This window comes from Pieris rapae, chromosome 6 (assembly GCF_905147795.1).
Source record: "Pieris rapae chromosome 6, ilPieRapa1.1, whole genome shotgun sequence".
NCBI lineage: Eukaryota > Metazoa > Arthropoda > Insecta > Lepidoptera > Pieridae > Pieris > Pieris rapae.
In genome coordinates, this window is record NC_059514.1 from 6,522,819 (window position 1) to 6,536,276 (window position 13,458).

General features: G+C 33.4%; 1 protein-coding gene across 1 annotated transcript; it reads right to left on the reverse strand.

Annotated features, from left to right (window-relative positions):
• Window positions 1–12,051: 12,051 nt before the first annotated feature.
• Window positions 12,052–13,458, reverse strand: LOC110992481 (cation channel sperm-associated protein 1). Its single transcript, XM_022258322.2, has 2 exons — window positions 13,331–13,458; window positions 12,052–12,965 (listed from the first exon to the last, which is right to left on the reverse strand). The coding sequence occupies exons 1-2, from the start codon at window positions 13,340–13,342 to the stop codon at window positions 12,390–12,392; spliced, it is 588 nt and encodes a 195-aa protein (XP_022114014.1). The 5' UTR covers window positions 13,343–13,458; the 3' UTR covers window positions 12,052–12,389.

Below are 13,458 nucleotides of genomic sequence, written 5' to 3' on the forward strand. Positions count from 1 at the left end.
GCGGCAAGTTTACTGCCAGTTCTCCTCTTCCGTTTTACGTCCTTGATTTGAGTACTGGCAGTAAATGTAAAATTAGAAGCATTCTATGTATATTTCTTTTTTTGACGTTCAATATACACAATATGTAGGTAACACAATATACACTATATTGAGAAATGACATGAAGAAATTATTTTTGATTTGATTTGTACTAGCTTCCTATCAACAGATCTATCAATCGGTGTCTGCGATGCTCAAGGCATTCCACATTAAGCATTTTGGCTGAGGCTTTTAGTTTTTACGACTTCTAAGATATGAATTATTTTAAATGTGTCGCGGCCTTGTTGATACAAAAACTGTTTTACTTTCTATTATACGTATATTTATATATTCAGTTCAGCTAGAAATGGACTCATTATATAAGGTTAACTCGATATTGCGAAAGAATCCTGCTAAAATATTTGGTTTTATTTAGTTGATCCGTCAAGTTCCTTGGACGGCGAAGGAAAATAATCAACAAATGCATAAATGCCTACCACACGGCTACCATATATAATTTAAAAAATAAACATAGCCTTAGTGCCTAAGGCATACAATCTAAGCACATTATTGAGAATAGAGTAATATAAATAAACCCACGCGGAAATATATTCTATTTTTATTTCAATTAAGGCTGTTCAGCTAAATTTCAGGACAGCTGCAAATTTTGCAGAATTCAATTCGTAAGAATAACTCAGTAACTGACATTGATTCTAATCTCCCCAATAACCGAAAACGCTGATGAAATAACGACGATTGTACTTTACAAATAGCAAAAATGCGAATTAATAAAGAAAAATGTAACTTATTTGATTGTAAGATAGGTTATTGGGGGCGGCAAAAAATGAATAGTGCTACGAAGATGGTTCGAAGGTCAATGTTTCTCTATTTTTAGGCAAGATGGAGGCGTTATCAGCAAAAGGAAATATGATTTATGGCCGTTTCAGGAGAGGCTCATCCAATTCCAGAAAATAGTAATTAGCATAAATTTACTCATACTCATCATTATTTTTAATACAATTAAATCCCTTGAAGAGATCTACGACGTTTTAATTCCGATCCCCTAGGTTGAAACAATAGACTAGGTACTAGCGATAAATGTGAAAGTACATCTTCCTCCGACATGTACAGTAATTCATTTATTTACGTTTGCGTATTATTAATAATATTACCAAGTTGAAAATATTAAATAACTTTGAACATCTCATAGATGCTATTAATGTGAAACTTGAAGCATACCTTGAAGGATATAAGGACTGTTTAGTTCTATTTGTGTAATGGTATATTAATAGACTATTATATCTAAAGAGTGTACTATTTACCAAAAGGACAGCAACCCACTTTATATGGGTGTCCATGGGCTGCGATGACTGTCCGGTTTGGGTGTGGGAACACCGTATAATTTGTGCAAAACTCCGTGAATCTTATTTGATTTTTTTTTAATATTTAAAGATCAACTTCAGAAAAGATACTTAGCCATAAGTTGGACTCCAGTGAAAAAGTATTGAATTTTTGGTATAAAGGTGTCGCTAAGATTCGTTCCTGAATCTCACCCTAAACCTACACATATTATAAAACGTTGACTAAATTATTGATTACCATTATTATATGGAAATAACGTCGCGTCGTAAACATAGCAACAAAAGATAGACTATTAATAGCGTTAACGCTCATGTTCACATTGTCCTCTTGGAAGTGTACGTCCGTATTACATTGGTGTACTAAAATCCTGTTTCAAATTATTTCCTTGAGTTCTTGTCTGCAGATCCTCGTGAGGGAAAGTGAAGGACGAGCACGTGACTAGGTCAATCAACTCTTGTTCTACTTACACTTAGTAATCAGTGACGTAATTTTCTCATTGTTCTAAAGTAAATCTTGATTGCAGGAAATTCTTGTATAAAGTTATAGGAATGTGAAAAGCATATTGATACAGCCAGTGGTACCCGGGTTTCAGAGTTTAAGGTCGGAACAGGCCCCTTTCGATAACGACCTGTATGCTCGGATCGGCCAGAAATCTGGAGATTCAGTTACGTAATATGTCAACAAGGAGGTTTTTGGGCAATAATGGGACGGATCAGAGCTATCAATTTTTTGTAGGGTTCGGATGTATTGAAGCACCAGCAACGTTTCCAGCACTTCAGGACGGTGTCGAGCAAATTGAGGTACGGGAAAAGGCGTGGTAGGATCGGAGTCAACTTAGGAGCACAATCGTCGTATGCATGTCTATTACATTTTTAACATATGGGAGTCATCCTTCTGTTATATTCAGGGCCTGTTTCACAATGTCCGAATAAGTTCCAAATAAGCTATTTGTTACTTATTGGTATGATAAATAGTACTTTTGCGTTTCACGACTGTCAGATAGCGCTATACGTCATGAAATTCGAAGTATCTTATTTGGAACTTTTATCTTTCGAATAATTTATGTGTTGCATAGCTATTTGGCACTTTATCCATACATTGTGAAACAGGCCCTAAGTCTCGTTTCTGTATCTTACGCATAGTTTTTACCTGTTAAAATATAAATGAGAATATATTTTTATTAATATACCCAATTATTATAAAAAAATAAAAATTTATCTATACATATATAAATCTATATTTTACAATCTTTTAAAAGTTGTACTTAAATATTAATAACTAATTATAAGTATCTTCTAATTTATGTCATACTAACTTCATTAAAGGAGTCGTTCGTTTTTCTTATCTCTATGGATAAAAATCACGTGTACGAATATCGCTTCTCAATGCTCAAACGTGACGAACATCCATCACGGATCACGTTATTTACCTGTTCAATGCTATGTATTTTATTACCACGTTCTGTCACACTGTGGCCGTCCGTTGAGGGACTTTTACCTTACGTTCAAAACTAACAAAATATTTTTATTTTTTTATTTTGAGACCAATGTTTTTTGTTTTTCTTTTTCTTATGTCAATTGTCATTTTATGTGTCCGGTATTATGTTGGCATATTACACCGGTCATGCATAAAGTCGTTTTTAGAATTGTTCCTTATAAAGGCAGGCTCATACGCGAACAGTGCCCCACCATGCAATATGTAGCAAAATGTAAAGTAATACCATTCAATAAAGGAAATTTTTGTTTTTGTTTTTTTTTTGTATTCTAACCGCTATTCGTTATTCACGTTATAAAAAGATAACTAAATTGATCTGAATTTTTATTGATTACTTATACCATTCTATCATATTTTTTAACCTTTAGCATAGGTATTTTACTTAATTAATGCTATTAATACAATATATACAATTAACACTATGTATTGAATTGGATATAAGTATATATTCACGTTTTACTAAATGCCATTTTATTTAAATTTTTATAGTCAACCATCCAAGCCCAACCAAAAATGTAAATCAACATTTCATATCATTTCTTGATACTTCGATCGTTTCTGTTGTCAGTCACATGGCTCTACGAATTACGATAGCTGCCAGCACGTGGCTGACCCATTTGAACGCGCTGTAGTAATTCGCGCATAATAATTACATCCATACGTTAAGCGTTAGCGGCAGAGATTATATGACGTATGTTGATTTACGTGTAATTTTAAACTTACTTCGTTTCGTTGCTTCAAAAAAAAAATCCGTTTCCCAAAATTAAAATGCTTTTCACAATTGATCATCAAAATAATAAAATTATAACGACGATTGCATCTTGGATCTTTTACATGATATAGATCAAGAATAGTCCGAATATCTAATGTACTCCTATCGGTGGTACTTAGAATGCCGAAACTGTCAGCTTGTTTTAACGCATGTATATTTAATTTTTTATGAGTAAGAGCGTACATTTTTTAATCCGCTAATTGTGCTTGGTTGTGTCCCTACCATTTGAATAATCATGTATGAATTAAATTAATTTGGACAATCATAGGTCACGTGCGTTTTACAACAATTCAAAATATAATTAGCGTTTCCAGATTAGTTAGTCGAGTAAGTCAGATTTTCCCATTGAGGCACTAGAGGTTGTAGAAAAATGCAATTAGATTGAAAGCAAATAAATTTTTGAAAGTTTTAGTCAGTGGAGAGCTTAACTCAGAGGTCAATTGACTTCGATTTTTGAGGTAAGAATAATAATTAGGGGAGGTGTGTTCTGTTAACATCAATTACCGATATAGAAAATGTTTAAACAATTTTACGTTTTGTAAAATTGTCCCCCATCTTTCAGATGTTAGAACAGAATGCTTCGTATGGCTGAACAATTTTTAATTTTGGAAATAAATATAGCCTACTAATGAGAAAGAAAGTACGGTTAAAGATTTTTTTAAATGGGGTCCATTTTAGTGAGTCTATTCAGAAATTCAAAAATATTCCTTACAAATCGACGAAATATTTTTGAATTTAATCGAATTGTTGATATCTGAAAATATTTTTGTTTGATTAAATGCGCACATTAAACGTGGTGACATCGATATTTACGCATTATATTGTTCACGTGTTTTCCTTGACGGTCTGTTCATAGATAACAGAGCACGTGGGCTTATCGGCCATAGCGAACCAAAATAGTTTTTATATCGCATTATCCTTCTCGCAACTATGTACTAAGAAATATTGGCTAATATTATAAAGTACCAATACAAGATTGGTTTGGATATGCCTACTTGAGTAACCTAATTTCAGTAAATTTTCGGTCGGATCAGTAGATTGAAAAGTGCTGCACAAAAACGTTATGTATTTATCTTAAATTAAAAATAATAATAATTTACTATTTCTGCCTCGGTTAACGTCACGCACGAAAAGTGAATGAAAAAGTAGATGTTTAAAATATATATTAAAACAACCAAGTGTTTTTATGATGTGCCAGCAAGCAGTAACAGCTTTTATGACGTTTAATTGTGGTTGCATGGCTTGCACACAAAAGTGGGGCACCTTTAGTAATCATTCATTTTAATGACGATTATCATATTTTAATACTAGTATCCTATTCCGGAAGATACTAAATCCAACTTCCGGATTAACCCCCACACTCCCTGCGTCATTATAATAAATAATACTGTAAATGGATTTCCCAACATTAAACAAACATTGATGTTCATCAAATTTAGCTCAGTTCGCTGTTTTGATTTTTTTGTTATCAAGTTTAGGTAGCTTTAAATCGTATGGTAATAGATATCACATCAGCTCACTTTTACCTCATCGGAGATTACTTCCGTCTATTCAATATTTATCTGGCTATTTTCGTATCGTTGTTACCATGAAAATGACACGTGACAAAAAAACGTGAATACGCGTATTATAATTTCAGTTATCAAAGATTCATAAATGCATCTTGTTTTCAGTTTGGTGCTAATGTAAAAATAATATATGCTTATTTTATAGAGGCTGTATAAAGAGAACGTCTATAAATTGAGAAGATACTACAAAAAACTTTCTTTGCAGGAGAAGGACAACCTGAGTATTTGTAGTTAAACTTTACAAGGTTGTACCCCACACAGAAACTTTCTACAGTATCATTTCAATTTTGGAAACAAGTTTGTTACGGTTCTCATCGACTTCACATCGAAGTCTGCATAGCAATGGACTCATGTTCAACAGGTCATTGATTTGCAGAACGTACAGCAGAAAATTAGCCAGCCATCGGACAAACCGTATGACGGTAGTTTCGATTGAAGTGCCCTATGCCAAACTCTATCGAAAGCTTTAGCTATATCCAAGCTAGCGGCCAATGCCACTCCCTTGCTTTCCACAGACAGGTTTGGCTGGATAGAGCCAGATAGACAAGAAGATTACTTAGTCACTTTTACGACACCCACGGGTACAAAGGGGAGAGGCTTCGCGAGGAGTTTTATTGGATTTACGCACTGTTTCCAAGAGAATCTTCGCCACATCGTAATTAATTAAATAATAATGAACATAAAGAAATAATATGTAAAATGGCGCAAAATCGATATTAAAATACGTGTTCCAAATTCAAAATTATTCAAAAAATAAGACATTTTTTATGTAACAGTATTTATGGCCAGACTAGTTATTTTATAATGATCTCCTTTAAATTTCATAAATTCAATGGATTAGCCTAACGAGACGTAAAATTTTAAATTTTTTCTGAATCAAATAAGCACTTATTCAAAGTGATTTTATAAATTCATTGGTTGCAGAAGTTCTACGTATTTATTAATGGAAATTCGTGATATGAAACATTTATTTTATTTTTATTCGAATCTAAGTTTCAATAAAGTACAGTAAAACTGCTAAACAACTGCCTCTCCCTAAGCGCCATTGCTGATAATATGTATGTTTATTTTCGTTTTCAGATTTATTTAACCGTGCTCTTCGTTTACATAATAAAATTGTAACTAAACATATAAATAATATATACAATTATCTTATATATAACGGAATTGTGAGTGTCATATTCAGACTAATTTGTCAAAAAAAATTATATAACCTTTATAATTTTCATTTACGACATTTGCCTTTACCTGATCTCGCCATCCGTTGAACGTACCAGTTTTCTCACTACTTCTTATTTATGTGAGCAAATAATAGGACAATAAATTGAAAAAATCATTGGTAAACAACCTGAGTTCGAATGCACGTAGAACGAACGCAACGCGACGCATTTATTCAGCCACATTTATTTTCTTTAAAACTATGATATGAGTTATTGTTTTAAAATCATTTTTACTCGAACAATCTAAATATATGTATATATAGTAAGTTCAATAACCTTAAATAGTGACCCCAGTGTCCACATCGAAATCTACATTTTAAAGTAATGTATGTATAAATTAATACTTACATAACTATGAACGTCTGAATAAGGCTGTACTTGAGTTTCGTACCTTCCGTAATTTAAAAAATAAAATATTTACCCACTGACATTGTTTCCTTACCGTTTCAATAATATTAGCTACGATGTTAACCTACATACAAATATTATACTTTCAGTACTAAAATAAAATAAAAAAAACATTTGTTTATTTTGGAATTAAGTATATAAGTCTGTATTACTTATTCTACGTAGCAGGAGAATATAAAAATAGTGGTTCCCACTTTCCTATGTATGGATTTTCACTCAATAGGCTAGGCTAGACAGTTCTTAGTTGCTACATCGGCCATTGAAAATATTAATCTAATTAATTAGCTACGAGATGAGTACGTGAGTGCGTAATCTATGTAAATGATAGTGAGAATAGTACGTAAACATATCTAGTAAGACAAGGTGACACGTGTCACTACCTAATGACCAATCACAATTAAACGAACTAAACATAAACGAAAACGCAACGGTTAAATTCATTTTCGTTTATGTCACACTCTATTGGAATGTGACAGAACTTGAGTATCACTGAACTATAAACACATAATTGTTTTCTCATTTGATATATCATAAAATTGAAATATGTATCTGGACTACAAGTTCACATATTGATGTGAACTTGTAGTCCAGGTAATGTGGACCTTGGATACATGTTGCCAGACGTTGGACAAATAATTACTATTGGAAAACATTTTGCCTCATAATAAATTAGGCAAAATGGTGCTCATTCAAACGTTAATTATCTTTTGTAGCTATTTTATGGGCTTCAATAATTGTTCAATTGTTAGATTATATTATTGTATACCCTATATTGGAATTCCCACGCGTTGTCATGACGATATTCAATGGCTTCTATATCTTATAGGTTTTGATATTTTATTTTTGTGTCGTGAAATAATTTAATAAGTATTTTTCTATTTAAGCACAGAACATTACATTCTATAGACATCACATATTCTAAGGATACATTAAAGTGACAATTAAAACGACAAATTCAATTATTAGCTTTGTTTATATAACAAACAAACAAAATATCTTTCTTCATCTACGTAAACAAGTACACTTATTAACGTCAAAAAAATTAAATTAATTGTAAATTTACATTTACTACCAGTTTCCAAGTCAAGGGCGTAGAGCGGACAAGACTCCATCATTCTCCTTAAATGAAGTCAGCTATCACTCAGAACTTAAAAAAAAAAACAAATAAACATAGACAATTGATAACCGTTTACTAATTCTATTTTTAAATAATTAAAGTAATTCAAACAACGAATTGGCAGTGCTTGGGCCATGCACGTTTTAATCAATGTGAGTGCAACGCACATGAGGTCATACGCAAGGTCTTGGTTCCGTTTCGAATTACAGAAAATTAACCGATTCAATGCACACATCCTAAGAACACAGGACTCGCGGGATTCAATTATGGCACTTGAGCAACGGTGTCTTTGAAATTAAATTTATTTAAACATACTTTCATGTAATATATTATATTATTGTTCAAATACCTTGAATGTCTAACGGATATTCGGACATGTCGAGTTTAGAACTATGTAACGATTTTTCAATTAAACTTTCGGAGGTCGTAATGTCGCCGAGATGTTGTAATGTCTAAAGATTCAATCAGGCTTTACTGTAGTTAAGATTCGATATGAAATGTAGATAAGATCTAAATCCTTTTTTTAATTATTTTAACAAATTACATTTGGCATCGTATTAATAATTGTATAATTTGTTTGTCTGCGGGAAAGAACGGTTGACAAGTACTGGAAGACGAGTGGAAGAATGTTATTCTAAAGTAAATTTAGCTTTTAGTTGATGATACAAAAAAGAACTTTTTATTTATACAAGACTATATTATGTATGTAAGTTTTGCCCTTATCATTATCGTGTCAGTGAAAAAATAAAGACGTGATATATCTAATAAAATATAAAAAGTATTAATTCTCTTTATAAATTAATTTTCTTTATATCTTTTAGCTTTTCTTGTTAGTTTCATTACTATCTAGTAATCAATTGTCCGTTACGCATATCCCCAAATTTTATTTGCTTTGGATTTGGTTCTACAAGAAGATAAATTTAATTAATATTTAAAAATACATATTAACGAATACAGACATTAATAAGTATCATATCAGATTATGAAAATATACATAAACTCCTTTTTTATAGGTCGTGGAAAAGTAATTTCCAATCCTTTTTATTTTAATGAGTCGCTAACTCACTGATACTGTACCGTAATGCTCCCACAGTAATAAATAATAATTTATAATTCAACTACCCACTTGTTTCGGATTGCACGTGTGTAATGCACGTGATTTGCGCTCACGCACCTGGTACATAACGGCCTTGTTTTTCTTTGTTTATTTACGTTTAATTAAAATAAACGTCAGATATTATGGCTTTAGTATTATCTTGTAATATTAATCTATTGTATAGACTATAATCCATAAAGGTTTAAAATATACAGAGTATATACGCCCAATATTAGGTAAATTGAATTTTATTTGAACAATAAAATCATTGCATGGCAAGTATAGCTGTTTACTGCAGTGAAGCGCCATCTATTGAATCCAAATGTAAAAACTACCATAATGTACAAAATAGTTTCTGTATTTTACTCCATCTTGTAGTAAACTACTAAACTGTAAGATTTTTTGTCCCGCAGGTCCCTCGCTGGGCTGCCCTTTGAGTCAACCGGGTCTCACCCAGTGTGGTTTGACCGCGAGTCTGGTGCGCACCCTATTGCCGTCGTGGGCGGGACTCCCCATCCCCAACGACACACAACAACGAGTGCAGCGAGAGCGAAGACGCTCCACAGCACCTACGAGGCCCAGGGCTCCAGCCCCGCCACAACGACCGCCCCGACGTTGAATGGGGCTCTCAGCGCCACCCACGGGTGCAGCGCGGAAGACAGCAAACTTACGTGATATCGAGTTATGTGGCGCCATCTAACAAGTAATTATCGAACTATAATAATTATTTTCAATCATCTCGTTATTCAGTTAAAATTTAATACATCGCCAGAAGGTGGCTCTGTTAACACAAAAGCAGGAAAAGTAGATTGATGCAGCCTTACAAATTCATGTTGTTATTTGGCTTTATAAGTTGGAATTATAAAAAAATACTTAAAGGTTTAAAAATGAGAAGGAAGTAAGTTTAAGGTAAGTTTATTCTAATTAAAACATACAGTTAGTAATATGATAAAAAACATATATTTAAAATAATATTAAAAGTCAAATATAACACGCCACTCTCGTACTTGTTACTGCATCAAAGTAAACCAAAAATCTTCGCACCCACATTCGAATACGTTGACGACAACGTAAGACATGCTCAAAAATAAGTTTTTTTTACGAACCCACTCGGTTCTGATTTTAAGCAGATGTGATGTGTAATGCTCGTTCCGTGTGGGATTCATGTTAAATTTAATGCATGCATGCTATTAATGTTCAATAATTTAGTGTCAGGGGTAGGATAAAGAAAGATATTAATTTATTTTGTAGAACCTGAAGTTCTTTAAGTTTAGTTGTTGAAGCACTACCCCATACTTCTATGAAATATAATTTTTATTTTTATAGAATAGGGGGCAAATGATACCGCCGCCCAATGCCACGTGTGCCAAAGCGCTCGCGTGTGCGTTGCCGGCCTTTTGAGAATTGGTAATAATAAATGTAGTTTAGTATTACTTATGTTTAGAATTTGTGTTATACCGTTTAGAAAGCTAATAATAGCTATACACCCAGTGAGTTGAATACAAAACTGCGACGTTTGCTACACGGAAGCAGTGCTTTGGAATTCCAATGAAGTAATATTTAACGAAATATTTTATTATTTATTATTAAATTTGTATTTTTATATAGTAGATTAGTATCTACTAAAATAATCTAAATTATCTTTATTTTATATGTGATTCATTATTTTACTTGTGGTTGTATTTTTTGGTAAGAATCTACGTTCTTTTACTATCTGTATTTGTATATTAATAATCGTTTTACCTTTTTGCCTTTGTGAAATATGGTTTGGTTCCATTTGCTGGTTTTACAGTGTGATCCCTTCACAAGTGCTTACGAATCGCTCGATTGTTGTGCAACGGTCATTTATGTCTATATATTTTAGTAATATACATTCAATAGGAAAAATTTGATTAATGAATAAAAAGGATTATTATTATCCAGCAGTAAGTTCCAGAAGAATAGTATGGCCAAAATAAACTGATAAAACTTTGTCACTTTGTCTTTTAAGGCTTGTTTTCTGTTTTTTATTTAATCTGTGTAATCTGTTTTGGCTTTGTGTATTGTATTTGTGTTTTGTATAATAATATGTGTTAAGTAGCTGTTGATTACTTATTATTAAATAAATAAATAAAATAATTAAATACAGTGCACTCGCAACGGGCGGACTAATCGCTATCAAGCGATGTCTTTTAAACATATATAATTATACTTAAATATATTTGTTTTATTTAAAATTTGTTTGATAGAAATAATCAAAATTAATTGTATAAACCTTAAAATATAATAACTAAAATATATTATCAAAAGTAGACCCTTTAGGGAAGGTTCTGAAGCGATCTCCCTTTGCATAGCTAGACCAATTCTTTGTTCGAGGTAACTGCCAGCCTTTCGGTCTCCTGTGATGTGTACTTACATAAAAAAGCAAAAAAAAAAGACTTATATAGGTAAATTAAGAATCTCTAAAAATGTAAGTAGAGAGCAGAGTATATTTGATATAAAATTAGCACGACACGTCATAGATGACTATTGATTTCTTTTACATAACGTTATTAATTTCTAAATGTGCATGCATTATTTATGAAGAAACATACTCATGCGAGACCGATTCACGAATTAATAAGCATGGTAAATACACAATAAGTTATGTAATATGTATCTCGAAGCAAAACAGATTTAGCAATTAGATTAGTTATTTGTGAAATCGCTGTTACTAATAATGACATGTCCCAATCGGTAATAAAATCTCAAACAAGATTGGGCAATGAGTACTCGATCTTCATTAGCCGAGGTTCCGGCTTCTGCATATTGTGAAATGGATAGATTTACAGTCTCAGAATTATGTCTACAATTTCTATTTTATGTAATTGTAACTTCGTTTATCGCATAGAGCACCGAACTGTAAGCGTAATTCTCTGTCTTACTGTAATCAGTCATAATAAGAAAATACACTGTAACAGTATTGCATAATGCATATACTTTTCTAACCGATGGATTTTTTAAATAATGAAGCAAAGTACAAATTATTTAACAATTTAATAACATATCACAAATTCACTGGTAGTCAACCCATAATAATACTCAAATTCACATAACATTCGGGACGAGTGAAAGGAACACACAATTTTCCAACACTTATCAAGCATACATTGGTTTAGCATACATTAAAATACCAAAATAGTGTCATGTGCGCTCTGCACTATAAATTTCTAATAAAATCTAAATTTTTTATCAGGTACGTTTCACACGAAGATCACATACTTTAGCTTTTACACCGACTTACATTAGTAATACCAAAAGGCAAGACATTACATAATTAGATTAATTAATTCACTGTGTGCCCGGAGTAATATTATTATTGATAGTGACCGTAGCCCTGACTCTCTTCACTGCCTCCCGAGACCTGGATATGACCTCCATAATGTCCCAACTCAGGTTGAGCTTCAGCATAAGCTTTGAGACCTTCGCTGCTCTCGTAACCTCCAGCGAACTGTTCATAGCCTCCTTGTTGTCCTTGGGAAAGAGATCCATGCTCAAGACCTCCATGCTCGAGACCTGCATGCTCCAGACCAGCAGAGTAGTCTCCATGTCCAAGGTTAGCGGCGAGGTGGTCAGTATTAAGTCTGTGGTCTTCCAGAACTAGCCCGTAACCATGAGATTGTTGGGTTTCAGGGTGAATTTGTTTTAAGTTTGACTCGCTTTGGCCCTTCTCGAGGGGGTGGTGCAGAAGATGGCTGTGCTCCTTCTTGACGTACACGGGGACGGGATGGAAATGTTCAAATTTGATAGACTGGTGTGACTTGGCGTGTTCGTGTTGGATCTGATGGTGGTGTCCCGTTTCGCCGATTAATGCTTGGTGATCGAGCTGTGGGGACTCCTGGTGAATGAAGCCAGGGTAAGCGGCCGCGACTGCGAATAATCCCAGGAAGATCTAGAAAACAAAGAGATATAAACTTTCGAACACGTTATGTTTGTTTATAAGTTATGCAAAGTTGTATTTATGTTACGAAACGTGGTGACATAGCTTTAAGAAGTAACGGAAGTTCGTTGATCGGATTAAGCGAATGTTGATCGAGAACCCAGAAAACAAGTTTCACAAAGATAGCGTGAGGAACCCTGACAGTGTCTTAAGTAACGAGAAAGGCTTCCTGTTCTAGGCAATAGTTGTGGTTCCAGGAAGAAAAAAGCCGCTTCACCGAACACATGTATAATGAATCACTGCAATTAATAGCTTTTGCATAAACACTACGATGTTTTAATAAGCACTATTTAACACGATCACTATTAGATACGCACATGGTACTTCATATTGGTGAGGCTGTGCGGTCGTCGCTGGAGGGTGGAGGGTAATGCCGGCAATTGCTATTTGCATTGCTTTTATACTCGTTTCACTGTGACGGCGTGTGAGTGCTCTGCTTTGCTGT